This window comes from Osmerus eperlanus, chromosome 5, assembly GCF_963692335.1.
Source record: "Osmerus eperlanus chromosome 5, fOsmEpe2.1, whole genome shotgun sequence".
In the NCBI taxonomy this organism is placed as follows: Eukaryota; Metazoa; Chordata; class Actinopteri; order Osmeriformes; family Osmeridae; genus Osmerus; species Osmerus eperlanus.
In genome coordinates this window covers 18202887-18223150 of record NC_085022.1, presented here as the reverse complement: position 1 = coordinate 18223150, position 20264 = coordinate 18202887, and the positions used below count along the sequence as shown (strand labels likewise).

The window sequence follows — 20264 nt, the reverse complement described above, 5'->3', positions numbered from 1 at the left end:
CTGCTGTAGCTCTTAGGCCCGTTCTCTCCCAGTGTGTGTGAGTGTGTGTGGGCGTGTGTGTGTGTGCTCTAGCGGTTTTTAGTCATACTCTCTGTGTCATAAACATCTAAAGGTGCTTGTGTTCTTCAACCCAGAAGCCTTTAAAGCGCCACAAATCCATGAAGGAAAAACAGACCTCACACACACACACACATTCTGCCTGTGTCCGCTAATATACTGCTCCTCTCTTGAGAAACAAAAACATTACGTGGGTGCCAGTGATCTACATTCAAGATACCTATCTGTCGTACGCATTTACAATCTTTCTGGTTGCTGGTAGTCTTCCTCCATCTGTCAGTAAGTCCCCATGGTTGACATGCAGATGTAGCCTGTCACACAGGACCATCCAGATTCACTAGCTCAGTCAGACTTACCCCTCCAGGTGACCCAGCAACATGCGATGTACTTCCACCCTTTGTATGAGCATCTCTCATGTCCTAGACACACAAGTTTTTATTAGTTATTTTATTGTAGAATCTTGGTTTAGTAAATTTGGGTCATTATTTGACTTGCTAATTTTACTTTGTCTAGGTCAGAGTTGGCGAACTCTGATAGCGTACAAGAACTCTGGTCGCGTGACGTATTTAAACAAATATGTAAAACAATCTGTATTCTTGATCTGAGGCAAAGGATCTGTTAACAGAGAATACGGCCCATACTCTTGACCTGGGGAAAGGATCTGTTAACAGAGTGTATGGTTTTATACTGTATATACAGACCAGGGGTGAACCAAATGTATGTGTGTTACTTGTAATCCTACTTTTATTAGTTATTTTATTGTAGAATCTTGGTTTAGTAAATTTGGTTCATTATTTGACTTGCTATTTTTACTTTGTCTAGGTCAGAGTTGGCGAACTCTGATAGCGTACAAGAACTCTGGTCGCATGAAGTATTTAAACAAATATGTAAAACAATCTGTATTCTTGATCTGAGGCAAAGGATTTGTTAACAGAGAATACGGCCCATACTCTTGACCTGGGGAAAGGATCTGTTAACAGAGTCTATGGTTTTATATATACAGACCAGGGGTGAACCAAATGTATATGTTACTTTTAAGATGCATGTTTAAAGTTGTTTTCTCTCTTGAACAGAGATCTTATTGGGATTTTTATTTTTGTTTGAATTGTTTATCACTTGTATTATTGTTTTTATTGATTTTATGTAAAGCACCTTGAGCTACAATTCTTGTATGAAATGTGCTATATAAATAAAGTCTTACTTACTTACTTACTTACTTACAAGACCTCTATGTTTAAACTACACAAGCAGGTTGTCATATCTGTCTATGTTTGCCTTGTTTCACGCAGGAAGTAAAACATGGATGTAAATGTTAGTCAGCCTTTGTAGATGTTTTGATAGGGCAAAAAAGTTCAGAAAACTGTTGTCGTACTGGTTGTTGACCAGTAGAGGTCACTGTTGTATCATTAAGGTTAGGTTGTAGATAGTGACAAGTGACACTATTTGGTTTCACTATATTGATTAGGTCTGACAATCTGATAGTGGGTGTCATTTTAGTAAGTATGAAACGGAAAGATGCAGAATTTTCTTTCACTAAAGGAGTAAAACAGGGCAAACGTATGACACTGGATCAAACAACTGCGTTCTACTGTTTGACACTTGTACCACCTAGTGGTAAACTGGTGAGGGAGATAGACAGCAAAACACCAACAGTGTTTATAGCCTCAAGGCGAGAATTAACATACAATAAAATATTACAGTCAAAGGAGAGAGAGAAGGGGGGGGTGGGTTGATTTAAAATAGTATTTAATGTTCACAGACTTGTAACAGAAAGGCACATGATGTATGAGGAAACACAAGAAAGTCACATTGTGCATTGTGAGGAGATTCTTTTTTAGATGGTCCCATAATGCATTGCAGGGATGTCTGTCAGATGTGTCAATACAGGAACTAGCATGGTTTCATACAGGAATGAAACCATGATGAACCCTCCTGTGACACAGGCCACACAAATCACATTGTGAAAGGTCAAGAAAAAATCATGTTAGACAAGGAACATATTTACACGTTAAGTCTTCACACAAGACCGGTCATTCCGCTTTTCAGACTTGCGAACAAACACACATACCATTCCAGATAGTGGACGTCATCGTAAGCCTCTTATTTAGCAGTGTCCTTCTGGATTCTACAGTATCCGTCCTCTAACAAGTCTTTAAGGCTGCTCACGTTTCTAAGTGAGAGAAAGTATCAGTTTCTCCGTGGAGTGTAAAAGAACATAATGCCTCAAATCACAGTGTAAACAGTTGTCTTCCTTCGCCCCTTCATATACAGTACGTTATCACAGAAGCTCGATTAAAAGTAGCGAAACCCTAACAATATCAGTATGTTTAAGGACACGTTTTTCTGTAGTTTTTCTGGTTGGAGCTAGCCCAGCTCTTGCTTCTGCCCCCGCAGTGGTCTTAGTGGATATGGATATCTGGACGTCTTCAGAAATGACACAAGGCTTGGCTATAGCCCTTTCACTCCACAATGAAAGGTTATAAAACAAATATAATAAAAGTACAATAAAAACAAGTGGTCTAAAAGAAATTGGATATATTGCACTAAAAATCGTATCCAATACAATAGTTAAGACACAAAACTAAAAGGTGACTCACAATGCCCTGGAGGACGATAAAATGGAATGAGGATTAGCTTTAAAATGACAACGATGGGACAAATAAACAAAATGTCTACCTTCTTACTGCGGTCTAATCTCTGTGTCCGGTGTGTAGTGGATGGTACTCAGCTCACTATCTCAGTGCAGCTGTGCCAAGCAGAGCACCAAGCAGATAGTGTGAAGTACTGTAAACCGTAAACCTCTGTGACTTTGAGAAGACTGTGCCTTCTGAAGATTGTACAACCAATCGTGTCAAAGGCTCATGAAAGTGACCTGTTTGGATAGCGTTTAAACCTAGTTTTGACCGCGCAAACACCCCATTCCCCCCTTCCCGTCAGGGTGGCACCAGAACCCTCTCGACCACGCACTGCAGGTGCTCCCAGTTCCTCCAGAAGAGCGCCAGCAGACATATGCCAAGGAAGGTGGCCATCACGTGGCGCCGGCTGCGCATGAGGGGCGCGGCAAACTTGGCGGCGGTGGAGACACACACCAGGATGACGGTGACGATGGCCAGCATGATGTTGATGCTCTTGCCCAGCAGGACGCGGGCGTCCCGGCTCTCCAGCTGCACCGTCTGCTGCTGCTGCTGCTGGAGCTCCAGCTTGGAGACCCGCGTCTGACACGACTCCAGGGCCTCCTGCCAGGGGGGGAGGGGGAGAAGTAGAAACAGAAACAGGAAAAGGGATGAAAAGGTGAAGAGGGAGAGACAAAAAGAATGTTTGAGAAACAAGAGGAGGAGAAGAGCGATCGGCCAACGGCGAGCCCACTTAAACGGCGACTGCATGCAAAAAGAAAATGGGTATGGCGATAATCAAGATGTTTTAGGAGTATTTCTCTGGTGGCGTACCTGGATGTCCCTGGCCCTCTCGTAGGCCTGGTAGGCCACCCTCTCCTCAATGCTGGCCAGCTCCTGCTTCAGGTTGGCTGTCTCATGCTGGTGAAGCTCTGTGAGGTCATTAAGCTGGTCCTCCAAACGCTCGTACCTAACAGAAATAAGAAAAAAGTTGACCAACATTACCTCCTCAAAAGGATTTATTTACTGTTAATTGAATGTTTCTATCAGTTGCAGAATGACAACTGTGATGATGGAGTCTGTGAGCTGACCTGTATTTTTCCTCCTGCACTGACTGGGTGATCAGACCGAAGTCTCTCTGAAACTGGGACTTTAGCTCCTCCATGTCCTCCTCCAGCTGGCTTTGGGCCTCTCGGATCTCCCTCAACTCCTCCAGGCTGAGGGCCAGTCTTCCCTGGGCATTTGCCCCAGCCTCCTGCCCTTGTCCCTGGGCTTGGCCCTGGCCAGCCTCCCCTGTACCTCCTCCAACGCGCAGCCCTGCCGAGTTCCCATTGCTGTCGGCCGATATGGAGGCGCTGCCGGAGGAACACTCGTCGTCGCTGGGGTATTTGGGCTGCTTCGCCACCATGTTGGCACTCCCGCTTAGGCCCCGCCCCCCGGCGCCGTCCGAGTGGAAAGGCGAGGGCGTGTCCAGCGTGGTTTTCAGGTGAGCGATGTTATCGGCGCTACCAAACTTGTTCCTGATGAGGTTGGCGAACTCGCGGGGCTTACTGAAGAAGAACGGAGGCGAGAGGGACACGCCGGGGCCGATGGTCTTGATCTTGTCCAGCGCGGGGTGCCGGCCGCTCCCGCTCCTCAGCAGATCCTTGGAGGGCTCCGACTCCCGCGGCAGGCTGTTGTGCTTGGAGGAGGACGGCGAGGAGGAGGAGCCGTGGCTCTCGCTGTCCTTCATCTTGCGGTGGTACTGCTCCAACTTCTTCTGCATCTGGGCGATGCTCTGCGCCGCCTTCTGGTTCTTCTTCTCGAACACCTGCTTGATGCGCCCCACCTGCTGCTTGTCGGCGCTGTTGACCAGCTTCAGGTAGTCGGCCACGTTGTTGTCGCGGGCCGTCTGCTCGATCTTCAGCTGCTCCGTCACCTTGAGGATCTTCTGCTGCAGGCTGTCCAGGCCCGAGCGGCTGCGCTCCAGGCTCCCGTGGCCCGGGAAGGGCCCGTCGCTCAGGTCCAGGTCCAGGTTGTTCTCCGAGCTGCCCCGTCTCAGCGGGGACGGGACGCCCGAGACGCCGCCCTCGCCGCTACGCTCCGTCTGCTGAGGGAACGCCAAAAAACAGAACCTCAGAACTAGAACCACAGAGAGGCCTGAAAAGAGTGGGGCATAATTCGGATCGAATACTATGGCGTGAACTGAAGAGTGTTCTCTGAAACAAATACACATATGGAAATGAGAGCCACAGATTGGATTTAGCAAACTGCTCACACGACGAAACAAACCGACCCAATCTGGCACTAAGGAGCTAATCCTTATTATCAGATCTGATGCCCTCCCATTTGTGGACACTTGCATGCCCCAGCAGTGTCAAGCGTCTGTATGCACAGCGTGTCTTGCCTGCAGCAATTACCCAGAGCGTGACCATCTGGCTGTGTATGCGTGTGTGTAATGCTCTTATTCAGCACATCTGTTCAAATTTAGGCCACGGATCTTACTTTGTGTACACTGTAGCCTACTGATGGAAGGGTGACTAAACAAGTGTGACGGCCATCAGAGGAGTTTGAGGGATGTGAAGCATCCACATCTAGGTCACCATAACATACTGTCAGACCCCGACACACAGGAATTCCCCCGCCTACACATCAGGCGAATATTTCATGGGCCATTTTATTCAAACTATGCATTGTAGCGATATGGACTAACAAGGTATTGTATGTAAACCAGGTGAGGACAGGGAAGTGAAACCAATTTATTTATTTTTTTAAGGGTACGATAATGGTATCTGGCAGTGCATGCTGATTTGTCAATTTGCAGCTCGGTGTGAGGGAAATGTAGTGTTAATGTTTAGGAGTAAACACGATCTAAGGAGGGGCCATTTGAGAGGGGCCATTTCAGATTGGGCCATTTGGAGGCACAATCTGTGAAAGAATCAAACGTTCAAAAAGAGGTGGTAAAAGTACCTAAGTACTGTTGCCTAAGGTTCATTGCCCAACATGAACCTGAATATCAGGTTTGCCAGGGAGAGGGGAGGCAGCTGGTGTTTGTACAAAGGAACAGCAACACTACAACAAACAGCTTTCTGGGAGAATGGCATTAATAATCCTACCATATATAACACCTCTGATTCCAGGCACCATGTTAAAAGATCACGGTGACCCAGACCGGACTTAAACAGCACTCACACAATCCTTCTTAGCATTTCGACAGCGTTACGGAACGATTATGTGTTGCGTGACAAGTTACATGAGCGTTGAATATTACCACTGGGGCTTCCTGACACATGACTATGCACGAAACACGAAAGAAGTCCAGACACAGGATGATTAAGCATATGGGCCAGATATATACACAGATAGGCTTGTACACACACACACACAGACACACACATACATATTCAGCAAAACACTTCCTTTTTCCTCTCTGTGTTAACTCTCATTAACTCAGTTAACGGCATGCTGTTCAGTAAAACTTTGGAACAATGATGCATAGTGAAAGTTAAGGGGAACCTCTCTCCGAAAACTGTCCACTCATCCAAGTGATCATTTCACAGCATTCCCTCACCAACAGATAAGAGATGGAAGACTATCCTCTTTCTTTATGTTTCTTTCATCACAACAGTACTTCTATGGCCACGATCAGACACACAATCACACTTGGTCAGCTTGTGACACTTGTTTGATGTGTAATAAAGTGAGTCAGCAATAGTGTGACTACATTTTTCACAATAGAATTGTGGCTGAATCCATTAGGTTTTCATGACATATACAGTATAAACTGCTTTACAGTATAGAACTACAGTACTGTAAAGAGTACTTAATTGGCCATGCTGTGAAGTAAAAAAACAAAACGATTCTGTACAAAATACAGAATGACAGCCCACCCTACTCCTCTCTCTCCACTACCTTGCCTGTTCCTATCTTCCTCCATCTCCCTCCCAGGCTCCTCTCCCCCTCTCCGGCATCGAGCAGCCCTGAACACAGACCTCTTTCTCTGCAGAGAAAACACGCATTGTCCCTGTAGTATCTGTACTGGAGAGGGCTCCAATGACCAGGCTCCTGCATATGTATTCACTGGCCTGACACACAAGCTCAGCCCTCACATCTAAGATGCAGTCTAGTAGTCCACCGGGGGGGGGGGGCGAAATATGCATGACGTTTAATCTATTCTAATCCTAATGTAATCAAAAAATGGTCCAACCTGTAGGAAGAGGAGATGGAATGATGTCCTGTGTAATGCCAGAGGTCAGTGTCTGCTCACGTTACCGGCGTATTAGAGTTCAGTCACACACACACACAAAGAGCTTCCTGTTTGAACCCTGAACATGCCCACCAAGGCAGGCTGTGGGCTGCGCTACTGTAGTCTGACACCACTGCGGCTGACTCTGGTAGCAGATATCGTACTCCTATCTCATCGTAGCCTTTCAGTTTAGGACTAAAATCATTGGAATAAAATCTAGCTAGATCGAAGTTGCCCTCCATCCCCGGTTGTGCTGAGGTTCTAAAGCTGATTCTGCTCCATGTTTGAATCTGAAACGCACTGTAGAGACATAAATAGCCAACAATGAGATTTGAGAGAGCTGGGGTGTAGGCTTGCTGCTATAGCCTGCAGCTGGGCCAAAGCTCTGCATGAGCAGGAGATGTTTGGCAGTGGGGGACATAATCTGACCAACAACCCTGCCACACTCACATTCCAGTCACAGTTGGAAAATAAGTACCAGATGTGTGCACTATCTCTGTATACTGGGGAAAATGTGGGTCAAATTGGTTCATATAATAATTAATAAGACTAATTCCCATGACTAACACTCAGGGTACAGAGGGTCCACAGGTGAAGAAGACAAGGAGAAAGAACACTAAATTGTTCTTCTCCATGGCGTGTGCATCGCCTTGTCTGGGGGTTCTCAGCACACGCTGACTCATCGTTTTGGGATTTGCACCGTCTCTCTGGAGGACAGAGTTTTCGGTTAAAATGATTTTCTGCACTAATGAAAAATGCTCCTCCCCAATCTGCTGTGGTAGAAGCTGCCCTACTTTTCACTTCAGCTCTTCTAAAAGGCAGAAAGGGCACACTCTGGGGAGAGAGAGGAGAAGGCACTGAAGAGGAGTGTGTGTGTGTGTGGGGGGGACTCCTTGGAGACAAAGTGCTCCCTTCCTAAGGTCCTGACAGGGGGTCAGTGAGGTCTTGCAGGGAAATCAAGTTAGGATTCAGCTAATTTGAGTAGGCAGTGTAGGGGCAGTGGTGCTGCGCTTGGCTCAGGGCAGAAGGATCCTCCTAGGACAGGGCACTGCCTGTCAGTCTGCCAGCGAGCTGTCTGTCTATCTGTCTGTCTGTCTGTCTGTCTGTCTGTCTGTCTGCCTGCCTCCCTGCATGCCAGCAACTCTTGGTCTAACATTTATCTCCCCTCACACCTGCCGACACTGGATGCTCCAGTTACCAGTATGTGTGTTCTGCTAAATCGAGGCAATCTAAAATGGTATGTGAACTTAATGAGGTCCTGTGAGGTGGGGTTTGTAAGTGGAAAACGTGACAAGTGTCCAGTCAACATTCCTGGACACACTTGCATGCCTGCTGTAGTGTGAGTCATCTGATGATGCTCCACATTGTCAGGAAATGTTGGGACAGACAGGGTGTGTGTGTGCAGAGTGCCTACATGGCAGGAAGCTGACTTGCAAATGTATCCACAAGATTTACACCATAGTGCAGCACAGACTACATCTTCGTTGAAATGAATGCCTGGGCATATGGGGTCCTTCACATCGCAGCCCTCATCCCTCGGATATCTTCAGGATAGAGCGGTGCCCTAATCATCCACAGTCTGTCCTGCTCTCGAAGTCTAACCCTGGATAATAAAGCCTGACCTGGAATGGAGGGTCACCAAGCAAGCGAAGCAGTGACCAGCTCTGCATCACAATTCCACCGCCTGTTGTTGCTGGCCAGTGCCACTGGCCTGAATTGGAGATGCTGTCCTGTTTATCCTGCACTGCAATCCCCCTTTTGGATCAATTATCTGGTTTTAATCCAATTTCACACAGTGACAAACTGTTTACTCCTGTGCCTGAGAAAGAGGAGCACTGAGAGGACAATCTTTGGGGCTTTTCAAATCTTCGGGAGCGAAGGACACAATGGGCCCAAAACTGGCCTGAAAACAGCCACCTGATCTAGTAGTTGCTGTTGATGGATGTGTAATAAACATTGAGCTGTGTAAGCAAAGTGAACAATGTTTATGTTGATTATCAGAAGGAATAATGGGTAAAACCATAGCTGGGGGAACCCAATGGCCCCTCCCTTGGGGCATTGCAGTAGAATGCAGACGTTACTTCTAAGCTAAACAGGAAGGTAGGGCCCTTATTGTTACAGGGAAGTCATGTTAGCAACTCGGCACAATAGCAGCTGACGGCCTAATCTGGTAAAGCAATCGGAACACCAACATTAGGTCACGCGCGCAATGAAATGTCTGAAAGTTTGATTTTACCGAGAATGGGCAGGGCTGTAAAACATGCATACACACACACACACACATACATACCCTATACACAAACACACAAAGACACATTGGCTGACACACAAGAAGCCTTCACCATAGAGAAAAAGAACAAAACCGCCCTTCACAAGTGAAGAGGACCCAGAGAGAGGAAGGAGCCTGTGGTGCTTATTGCTATTCACCCCAGATAGCCTGTGCTGATGCTCATGGACACAGAAACTCTCAAGCCTGGCCAACTTAGGGTGCATGCAGGGGGGGGGAGACAGTAAGAGAGAGATAGAAAGAGGGGGAGTAAAAGAGACACAGAGAGAGAGAGAGAGAGAGAGAGAGAGAGAGAGAGAGAGAGAGAGAGAGAGAGAGAGATAACAGATCCCTGAATGTGGTCAAACATCTGTGAGCCTTCATCTCTCCCATCTTCCTCCTCTGCCTCGTTTGCATCCCACAGCTGCCATTGCAGTCTCGTCTTCATTGTAAAACACCTTGAGAGGTCAACGGACAGAGATCAAGCTGAATAAATAACTAAGGAGTGCTTTTTAGTTTCCTCCACAAGCCATTCAAAAAGATTAATATAATATTGTTTGAAAAAATCCCCCCCAAAATGTCAGAAATTAAATTAATAGCCAATCAACACTCCACATCCTTGTCTGCCCCTGTGGACAGTGTGAATTAAAAGGTCTTCAATAGGCTTGTCAGAAATTAAAGACCTTTTCAAAGCTCAAATAATGTCCTAATATATAATGACCTCAAATGTATAATGTACCAATACATTGGTACATTTTTGGGGGGGTAGTCTGGTGATGCTTTACAACATGACCAACTTGTAAGGAAGCAGATCCCTGAAGAAACATGATCGAGTTATTACCTCCTTCACACCATAGACCTCATATGCTTCACACTCATAAAAGCCACTCTATCAAATGGGGGAGGACAGGACAGAAAAGTTTAGAAACAAGCCAGGTTCCGAACAGGACATGCGTCACCTGAGAAAGGCATGCAAACCCATACACAGACCTCGAGCATAATGAGGCTAAAGGAGTCTGCTGGCCAATAGGCTCTTGAAAGGAAAGTGCTGCATCACAATTTCTCCTTACCCCCTGCATCGATTTGTACAATAGGAATTTCAGCAAGATGCACTTTGGAAATTTCCAGTTTAAAATGTGAACAATCTAATAACTGGTTATACCGCTTGTGTACTTGTTACTGATCTATGAACTGTCATGACGACGAAGAACAGAAAGGATAGGATTTGGTACCTAAAAACACATGCCTACACATTGGAATGTTGGAGTTAATTGTGAGTTTAGTATTCAAGGTAATTTTCTTTAAATAGGCAACGGTTGACATAGCTAATTTGCTTTGACAAGAGTAGGCCAGGATACACAAATCCGCAAAGGTGTTTGCCAGTGACACAACAGTGGAAGAACAATGGCCTTGTGATTGGAACTTAATACATTTATAGAGAAACAGAATAAACCCCAAAGTTATTTGGATGAGAGGGTGATGAACCCCGAGAAAGTGCTGTACAGTTTGCTGAAGTTCAGATATTCGTTTAAAACGCTGGGCGGAGCGTTCCTCTGCCAGTGTGTTACTCTGTGATCCTTGAGAAGTGAAGTTGAGTGTTGGGACATTTTACTCAGACCCCAGCTTTTATTTTATTTTATATATATATTACAGTCGACATAAGGTGCACCTGCAAATGCAGATAAACACAAAGTTTCATTTTTGAATGTTCTTATGAGTAGCAATGTATTACTGTTACAGCATAGGTATAACAGCTGAATGCCTAAACAAAAGACAGTACTTTAGATTAAACCTTTTACAAAAGGTTACGGAAAACAACTACAGCGGAACCTCGTCACCTGAGCCTCAAAACAGGTCTAACCCCGGCAGCACAGGTGTAATAGTAAAATATAGTTTGTAAACAATAATGTAACAAACACAGCGAGGCAAGATAGGCTTAATGACAAAGCATGCTCAGTCATAAACAAGGTAACGAATCAAAAGAAACTGGGTCAAACCGTCCCTTTTAATTGTGTGAACAATCAGCGTAGTCAGCCAGCTAGTACCACGAACACAGAAATCTCACAAATCCCTCCATTCTCAAGCACTGCAACAAAGTAGCCAAGTCCGGTAAAATGCTTAGACCACGTCGTTTTATACTAACATATAGGCAATTTTGATATGGGAGTCTTTCGATGACAATTGGATGTCTGTGCTACACTGCACGCACTGTGGGTAAAAATTAGAATTAATAGTTACCATTCTGTCCCGGCTGTTGAGGTATTTCTCTACTTCTGATAAACTTCGCACAGCTGGCTCGGCGCTGGGCATAATCACCATGTAGGACTCGCGGTACTTGTTAAAACTTGGGCATGTGTTTCGTCACATTTGTGTCGCATCTATGTCGGCCCCTAGCACATTGAGCCCCCTCTCCAAGCCGAACATAACAAAACACAATGTGGATCCAAACTCCGCCTATATTGCTCAGCCGAGTGGACTGAGGAGGTGGAGTTAAGTTTTTCCACATACCGAGGAGCTCTGCAGTGTTTCACAGAATGAGAAATGTTATAACACTGTTAAAAGCAGTATTTAAATTAATTAATATACCCTAAATTTGAAGTTTATGCTTTAGGCTAACATAACATGTCGATAGGCTAGTGCACACACACGCACGTATAGACTAAGCCAACAAATGAGTCTCGTGCCATGCCTCATGTATCATCAGCCAAACCCAATAACGATTTTTTAAACACAATGGGTACAACCTACCAATTCTTTTTCATTAATTATGTAGGCTACTCGTCGGTGGCTAACTAATCGACCCTATTTGGGATGCTGTGAGACAGAACATGTTAAAGGGTTAAACTGTCTTCACATGTTTACACACATGGCATTGTAATCTGCTAGTTTTGGTTTGGCAGGCTACTGAGAAACTTTGCAGTGTTTCACATTATGGTAAATGTTATGACACTGTTAAAAGCAGTATAAATCTGAATCAGCTAGTGTATAGACTGGACGTTAATACTTTGATAGGCCTAACAGCCTATGTGACTTGTCAATAACGTGCACACAAGCACACGGCAAACAAATAATAAACAAATGAAAAACATGATATTTTACACACATGAATTGTGATAACCTGCTAGTTTTGATGTGTTACTGAGCAACTGAGCAGCTCTGCTTTGCATGCTACTTGCATGGACCTGTGAAGTAAAAACGCAAAAAAAAGTGGTTACAACAAGTGATTGAATAATATAGGGATGAGGACACCGAATACCTGAACAATAGAATATAAAAACAGTACCCTGAAACTCATTCAGAAAGTCATACAGTTTTAATGAGCTTACCAATGACTTTAATTAGCCTTCACCAGGTGACTATACTACAAGAGAGCTTACAGTTACGTGCTCCTGTCTATCTGTAGCATCTTGATGAAATATTAATTGACTAATAAGACAAACTGTAAGTCTATGCTCTCAATGCAGCAGACAACCTTTTCCATCCATGAGATATTTGACTCTGCTAATCAAACCCTTATATAGACACAGAGACCAAATGTTAGATTTTTGAAACAACCCCTGGTGAATGTGTAAATAATCAATGTCATTTACTGTTATTAGTTACAGGTTAATGTAAATATAAACCCAACTGGGTTTGTTGAAATGTGTGGATTTTCCAGATAAGAAGCTGTTCCTAACATAAAAGTGACACATTTAGTCAGAAGCAACGAAAAAAGAGGGATCTGTCTACTCACAAACCAGATCAGTATAAATGAGAAATATAAAAATCCAATCCAAAAATAGCAACTATCTGGTCAACAAAATAAGTACCCTCTTTCTAATCCACAAAGAGGGCCTCTTCTGATTGGTGACTTTCCCCAATTAATTTTTCACAATGGGCTTCTCAAGTCCAGCAACCGTGACCAAGAGATAAGCCGGTTTTCAACAAACGAAGAAGTGATATGCATTCTTTCCAGTGGATTCTGAGCAATAAATGTTACAAATATTTTTTGCAATTGAAAATTTCATTTTTATTTTCAAATGAACTGACAATTGTTTAGCAACTACATGAATATATCCAAAAGATGGAATCCTTGCATGAGCAACTTAATCGGCCATGATAGCTTTGTTTCGTTTCTGTCTATATACATATTTATATATACATATTTCAAATAAGTCTCACATTACTTTAGGTAGAGTTAACTCATGATGCAAGCCTTTTCCTTTGGATTGGCAAACAAGTAAAATAGAAAAGGTTATAACCTTCACAATTGACCACATTTCCATGATAAACCAATTCACATTCCAACAAAAGTTTTTCTCAAAAACATTACAAAAAAGCAAAGAACAACTGGATGGGGGAACAATCAAAAAGCACAAAATGAAAGCATTGAAAGGATATGAAGCAAAAAAAATACTCTGTACAATAAAAAGCACAATCAACTATGCCCAGTTCAAAAGTTTGTTCCTGAATCAGCGGGTAAGGGTCGGCTTGGCCATTACTGGTGAGTACTAGATTGTCACCCTGCGAACCATCTTTAAGCAGTCATAGAGAATCAACTAGCTAATCTGTCATAAGTGTCCATCAATCTGGAAAGTTGAAAGGGACGAACAGCATCATATGCCGTTTTGAAAGGGGCAAATAACACCAAAACTCATTTCCAGTTATGAGTTGACCCATCTGCTAACCACTCCGACTGGTTCTCTGGGGTGTGTGGTTTTTGGAGTGGCGTTGTGAGTGGGGTGGGGGTGGGGGGTCAGATACCAGAGACCACCTGGCTGTTGTAGTCGGTGGACTCCATCTTGAGAATGTAAGGGATGATGCTGTCTATCTGCACATTGCCAATGAGGCCCGCAAAAAAGAGCTCCTCCGTGACGGCCGCACTCATGAGGCGCAGGGCCGGCAGACGCAGAAGCAGCTTGGATAACCTGGAGAAGAGGAGAGCAAAACGTTTAAAAGTCTGGGCAAAGGCAGATCCCTGCACGCCAAGACACCAACAAGTGTGCTAGTAACGGACATCATTTATGAATTAAACACATCAAACATAATTTTCAACTCAAGTAGTAAAATAGGTCAAGGCCTGTCACCAGTTAGAGAAGTGCTGGTGTGCCCTACATAATGACCAAATATTGTGGTGGTGAAAGATACCAACCGATAGGAGTCCTCTGGGTAGGTCCTGGTGACGTAGTCTTGAAGCTCCATGAAGGCCTTCTCCTGGAACCTTTCAATCTGCAGGGTGTTGTCTATTCCTGGGTGGTCTATAGGAAAACACAGAACCATTAGCCATGGTTGAGTTACGTGAAACATTCAGTCCAATGATGAGTCATGATCATGGCCAGAGTTGCAGCATTCTAACTATTTAAGGAACTCGGATATTTTCTAAATAACCCATGAAAGTTCCTTTTCCTCACTTACCGGGGCTAAAAAGGACAATGGCTTTGAGGTAGGCATATTCATAAGCATCTGGGGATAGCTTGGACATGCTGTTACAAAACTCCTGCATCCGCCAGATGTGTTCCATCACAAGTTTAACTCGCTCCGGGGACAGCTTCTCTGTAAGAGACACACACAGACAACAGCGTTCATTTGTAGAAGCCTTGAGAACATAAGAAGGTGTATATAAGCAGTACAGTTTGGCTGACATACTACCTTCTTGTAAGCTGGTCTGCAGGTGATTGATGATGGCAGCCAGGATGGTGGCGACATTCATGACGTTGGAGCACTGGGCCAAGCCCAGGGCAAACAGCTCATTCCAGCATGCCTTCATCAGGTTTATGTCATTATCTTGGCCACTGAGGAAGAAGGAGTGAGTTTGCAGCTCTGATTAAAAAAAAACACGGGAAAGTGAGCGTGTGAGAGTAGTACTCACCCCAGGGCCTGAAAGGCAGGTATAGAGCGTGCCCAGTGCATAGAGAGGAAGAGCAGTCGTGAAGCTGACTCGCAGATGTAGTTCACATTGAGGTACTCAGGCATGGGTAAAGGCATCATAAGCTGCAGGTGGAAAAAAGGGGGGGGGGGCAGATAAAATGGAATGAGAGTGGGCTTTGTGCTACGTTTTTTCAGACATTTGGGCAGTTATCCATTTCTTTTCTTTTTTCACAAACGTAAGAGCCATTTTGTGGAAAGAAAAGGTTTGAGTATGAATGCCTCTTACCTTGAAGGGCACATGACTGTCTGAGAGCAAGGGTCCCTCCAGCTCCACCACAGGGCCCGACTGGTCCCCTGACATCAGCTGCATGGTGGCCTCTAGGGAGTCGCCCGCTGACCCGTCCCCAGGGTTCAGGGCCTTGGCCAGGGTGTCAAACGCTCTGTGGGGGCACATGACACCCTACGGTAAGAACTCACACCCACGGGCCGACTTTACATCTGCTAACGTCCACCCAATTGAGAGACGCACACACCCCTCTCCTGTACCGTGACTTGGAACTACACCACCATGCAGGTGCAGGTCATTAACAATCATTGTTGATCAATCATTAAAATCCCATTTTAGGAAAACTGTAGTTCTGAACTGGTAGAAACCTGATGAACTATTACCCTTCTAGTACACTCAGACTTTGTTCAATTTGCACGTTGATGCTAACAAGGAGGGGGGGATTTCTTCTCCCCTGTGAGAACAATTCAAATAAAAACACTTTTCACACAATCTAGTCAACTAGATCTAGCATTTTAAGGGAACTGGTTCTCCACAAACATATCTTAGACAGACTTGGGTAAGAACACACTAATGATTATTAATAGAACATACACATATGCTTTTCAGTATGGACAGGATGTGAGGAGCCTGAGTCATTATTTCAGAAGGGCTATCCACGCTAGAGGATCACTGGATAAGGAGACACACTTATCCACAGCACACACAGCACTGACTATTTAGCGGTAATGGTTTAAGCACTTTTCAAAAGTGGTCAGATATTATTCAAATCAAAACAGTTCATCTCTGAGACTAGCATTCCAAATAGTCTGCAACCTTACAGAAGTATTGGATACAGCTTTTTTTTTTTTTTTGTAGCCACGTCTGAACTACACTCCCAGGGTCAAATTTAATTACGTCCTTAACAGCTGGGGCAGGAAGCACATGGCCTTGGAAAAATTTAATTTACCTCATAATACACAGAAAACAACCCCAGGACAACCTTTACACACGCAAACACAAGAATCAAACGTGCAGCCATCAGTTTTTAAGTCTCCACTGCCATTATTCAATGTTGTGATACTCTCAACTAATCCTATTCATCCTGAGGACGTCCTTACCTAGTGATATCGCTTGCAGTTTGTTCATCTGCTTGGAGATCTGTCATGGAACTGTCCCCGTTGCTGAGGGTCTCCCCCATCATGTCGTTGTTGCCCTCGGCAACCTCCCTGGCCTTGTTCAGGTGGGCAAGAGATGTGACTACATTAGCCAGAGTGCTTAGGTCACCCTGGCACGGATCGTTCTGAGGGAGGGAGGTACGAGACAGGAGAGGTCAGAAGATACTCGTGAAATTTACCAATCTTCTCTTTATCTGAAAATATTATAGCCAGGTAATCATGGAGTCATTATTTAATGAGGGGACTTTTACATGAGGTTGCTAAGAATGTCCTACAGGACTACCATCAGAAAGACATTGGGCTATTCAGATGCACAGGGTTCCATAGCTGCTTATATACCGTTTCAGGAGAGGCTGGAATCAAGACAGTGTTCTCCATCTTGGGGAACGGCTGCTGAATGTTCAGCAGCATGCTCGACTCCAGCAAACTCGTTGACCTGCAGAAACAGGACGACACCATCTCAATCTACCCCTTTCGAGTGAGGTCTTTCCGAAAGAAAAGGTACAAGTGATTAAAAACTCTTGTGTCCCAGAGTTTAGCTGTACCTGGCAGTCTCCTTGTCAGTCACAAATGTGGGTGTGGCGGCCAGAGGGCTGCACAGGTTCTTACGAATGTAGATCTTCTCAGTGGAGGCAGCGCAGTTGACCGACTTCTCTCTGGACACCTCAACAGGTTTCCGTTCACACTGCACAGCTGGTAAGAAGGAACAACAGGACCATAAAATATTATATTTTATTGTATAGTTTATTTTAATCTAATTCCACTTAGTATTGCTAGTTATGTACCCTTAGTATAGTTAGTCCTCATATTTAAATTTTAGATTCCTATATGTTTAATGTTTGCACCTTCCTGCCAAAGCAAATTCCTTGTCTGTGCAAACTTTCATGGCGAATAAAACCCATTCTGATTCTGATAAGTGTGTCATAGTAATAGGACCAAGCAGGAAATAAAAACATAGACAGCCTTTTTTTTAAATGGCAACCTTTTCCAAAGTGTTTCTGATACTTACAATCCTGTTTCATGCCCAGGGCCATGCAGCGCTGCAGCCTGCAGTACTGGCAGCGGTTGCGATGGTGCTTGTTGATAACACACTCTCCAGAGCCTCTGCACGTGTATACCAAGTTTTTCCTAATACTGCGCTTGAAGAACCCCTTGCAGCCCTCACAGCTTACTGCACCATAATGGCGTCCTGGAGTGAAGAAAGGAAAAAAATTGGTCACAATGAGCTTGGTGTATGTGTGTGTGTGTGCGTGTGTGTAAAATAGTTTGAAAGACATCTTAAGGTGGAAGCGCTGTTGTTTCTCACCCCTACCTGAGGCCTTGTCTCCACACACAACACAGTACTCCACCACCGGCTTCACCATAGCCTGGTCAGATCCTTCAGTCACAAACTGCCACCCCAAAAAAAGACAGAACGACAAAGCAAACGAGGACACTTAGAAATGTTCATAAAACAAACATACTGGATAGACTGGTACTGTCTGTATACTTTTACTGTGTACACAGTTTATACATGTCTGTATATACAGTAGGTATATATGTATTACATTCAAGAAGGCTTATTTGTAGCCAATGTCTATAAATAAGCATCTTAATCCTTGGTGTCAAATGCAATCCATGTGTGTGAAATTTCAGTTACATCCTAGCCCTTTCAAATGCAATATCGCAAAGGGGCATTTGAAATACCCCAAGAAATGAAACCAAACCATGCCTCAGAGAAAACAATGAAAATAGGAAAAAAGCTCTTAAGGGGAGAGGGGGGGAGGTAGGTGGAGAAATCATGAAAATAGGATGACTAAGAATAAGAAGACTAGTTGTTACCTGTATCTGTTGTCCTCCCAGGTCAGGTGAGGTGAACAGCAGCTGATTGACCCCTGAGCCATCTGGGGAAGCAAGGATGACTTTTCCAGACGGGGACTCCTGTTTAGCCAGGATCACCTTTCCACCTGAGGAGTAGTCGGCATTGGCCAGAATGTACTGCTGCTTTCCTGGGGAGGTCTGTTCCAGGGCGGTCACTATCTGGATCTTCTGTCCAGTCTGCTGATCTGTCACAATCTACAGGGAAACAGAGGAAGAGTAAAGGATGAGAGATGGCTAAAGGAAAATGAGGGACAAACAAAGCAGAGATACAGAACAGCCTGGAAAAACAATGACCAAGCTTTTTCTTTTTTATAGATACATTTATGAAAATGGGACACTGTAGAATGCAATCCTAGAGCTGAAAGTGGTTGTTCACCAATGGCTCATAATTCTCCATGGTAATGCAACATTACCTGTATTCTGTGTCCTAGGGCCATGCCACCATCTGCTGATACCAGTTGAATCCTCTGGCCATCCATGCTGACTTAAATTTTCTTCTGCTGCTCTTCACATTAAAACCCCCATGAGTCTCATGAAACTGTGGCAAGAAACTGCTTCAATCAAATGGACGAATTTTTTCATGTGATCAAACAAGATATCGTTATGATAAAGGGAAATTAATTTAACACAGGCAGCATGAATTAGGTAAATAAATAATCTTTAAGTATTTGGCAAAACACCAAAGGTTTATTTTTTTGATTGCTTAAAAAACATAACGACATGGGGCATCTACGTAAGAAAAACGGAAGGATTAGCTACATTTGAAGGATTTTCATATGTAACAGAAAAGTTCTGCATTGAGCTTTATTGAGTCAAATGGGAAACCTTAGGAGTAGCCAACTTATACAGCTTGTAGCCAGCATCCAACTAGCTAGTTAAATTATGTCTATGTTGCATAGCCAGACGTGCGGCCTATGCTAGCTTGCTAGCGTGTGGATATGCGCTGACCATGTTTTATCAACAGAACAAAACCCATGCCTACTACAGCTTGCTAGTAACAAGGTACACATTCACAACGTGGTTGTAATCACAACATAAACAAGCTCTTGTCTAGTAGCTATTTAAAATCGATACGGAAGATAAAGGTATTTCTTTTCCTGTGGGTGAAAGGTCAACATTGAAGGGTTAAAGCATGCTAGGGTTCAGGGCCCACACAAACGCGCAGAGAGAATGAAGTGGCGGGACGTAGTTGTTCTCATTGCAAAAAATGAAAACTCGTTAGGAACGAAGCCCCAATTTATTCAGTTTTAATCATGTTGCTGATCGGAATCACACGCGTCATGGACAGTCGTTCGTCTTTTCTTACGACTTGATTTTTTTAAGGAAGTTGAATCGGATTCGACCATCGTACATATGTGTATGGTATGGGTGGCTAGCCAGCCTGCCAAGCTAGTACGGCTAGCGCCAAGATAACGAACGTTAGCAGAAACGTTTTAATCGCCAGCATAATATACATGTTAATGCAACATCAGAAATTATACAGACAAGAGAAATATATTCATATTCGCGTAAAGTTGAGGATGTGTTTACCTTTGTTTACAAATTTTGATCTTGCGTCGGGATCCGGAAGGATGAGCTAGCTAGCCACCCAGCGCTATTAGCTTTAAGCTAGCTTGTTATGGCTGCATCCCTTCCTCTGCAGCAACGTATTCGCCTCATATGACAGACCCGACCAATACGTCAATCGAAGGTAGTATTCGTGAGCAAGACCGTTTGCCTTACCTGTTATAATGCTATTTGATCAGACGTTAGTGGGATGGGTGATCAAATAAATAATATTTTCAGTCGATTGCTGCAGTTTGAGAGAGGGTCAGAGTTCGTGACCTTTTCCTCAAAACACTCTTTGTTGCACATGCGCAATTAGTCGTTGGGTTCTGACTATTATGGTCTTTTGAAATGTAAATCGAATAGAGTAGTAGGCCAATAAAAGTCCCAGTTAATTAAAAAAAATAAC

At 44.1% G+C, this 20264-nt stretch overlaps 2 protein-coding genes across 7 annotated transcripts; both read right to left on the bottom strand.

The window, feature by feature from the left end:
- Positions 1-1795: 1795 nt before the first annotated feature.
- On the bottom strand, positions 1796-11592 carry LOC134021423 (transmembrane and coiled-coil domain protein 3-like). Of its 2 annotated transcripts, none has more exons than XM_062462227.1 (4): positions 11399-11592; positions 3761-4758; positions 3504-3639; positions 1796-3293 (listed from the first exon to the last, which is right to left on the bottom strand). In XM_062462227.1, the coding sequence occupies exons 1-4, from the start codon at positions 11477-11479 to the stop codon at positions 2991-2993; spliced, it is 1518 nt and encodes a 505-aa protein (XP_062318211.1). In that variant the 5' UTR covers positions 11480-11592; the 3' UTR covers positions 1796-2990. The 2 variants fall into 2 exon arrangements, with proteins under 2 accessions (XP_062318211.1, XP_062318212.1); XM_062462228.1 differs by having other exon boundaries at positions 3761-4755; positions 11399-11591.
- A 1560-nt stretch (positions 11593-13152) lies between these two features.
- Positions 13153-20162, bottom strand: nr2c1 (nuclear receptor subfamily 2, group C, member 1). Of its 5 annotated transcripts, none has more exons than XM_062462223.1 (14): positions 20033-20162; positions 18724-18848; positions 18272-18505; positions 17763-17841; positions 17460-17639; positions 16996-17143; positions 16790-16886; positions 16394-16575; positions 15294-15447; positions 15009-15130; positions 14789-14931; positions 14555-14692; positions 14292-14397; positions 13153-14067 (listed from the first exon to the last, which is right to left on the bottom strand). In XM_062462223.1, the coding sequence occupies exons 2-14, from the start codon at positions 18787-18789 to the stop codon at positions 13896-13898; spliced, it is 1821 nt and encodes a 606-aa protein (XP_062318207.1). In that variant the 5' UTR covers positions 18790-18848; positions 20033-20162; the 3' UTR covers positions 13153-13895. The 5 variants fall into 5 exon arrangements, with proteins under 5 accessions (XP_062318207.1, XP_062318210.1, XP_062318209.1 ...); XM_062462226.1 differs by having other exon boundaries at positions 18724-18861; positions 20033-20156; XM_062462225.1 differs by having other exon boundaries at positions 18724-18864; positions 19841-20130.
- Positions 20163-20264: the final 102 nt, after the last annotated feature.

What these genes read in the sequence shown, in the direction of transcription:
- LOC134021423 (XM_062462227.1), bottom strand. Translation starts at nt 11,479, where the DNA reads ATGGTGATTATGCCCAGCGCCGAGCCAGCTGTGCGAAGTTTATCAGAA. An exon ending in TCAACAGCCGGGACAGAATG is followed by an intron (nt 4,759 to 11,398) that starts GTAACTATTAAT and finishes GCGTTCCCTCAG; the next exon opens with CAGACGGAGCGTAGCGGCGA. An exon ending in GTGCAGGAGGAAAAATACAG is followed by an intron (nt 3,640 to 3,760) that starts GTCAGCTCACAG and finishes TATTTCTGTTAG; the next exon opens with GTACGAGCGTTTGGAGGACC.
- nr2c1 (XM_062462223.1), bottom strand. Translation starts at nt 18,789, where the DNA reads ATGGATGGCCAGAGGATTCAACTGGTATCAGCAGATGGTGGCATGGCC. An exon ending in TTCCAGCCTCTCCTGAAACG is followed by an intron (nt 16,576 to 16,789) that starts GTATATAAGCAG and finishes TCCCTCCCTCAG; the next exon opens with AACGATCCGTGCCAGGGTGA. An exon ending in CCTGCCTTTCAGGCCCTGGG is followed by an intron (nt 14,932 to 15,008) that starts GTGAGTACTACT and finishes CTTCTTCCTCAG; the next exon opens with TGGCCAAGATAATGACATAA.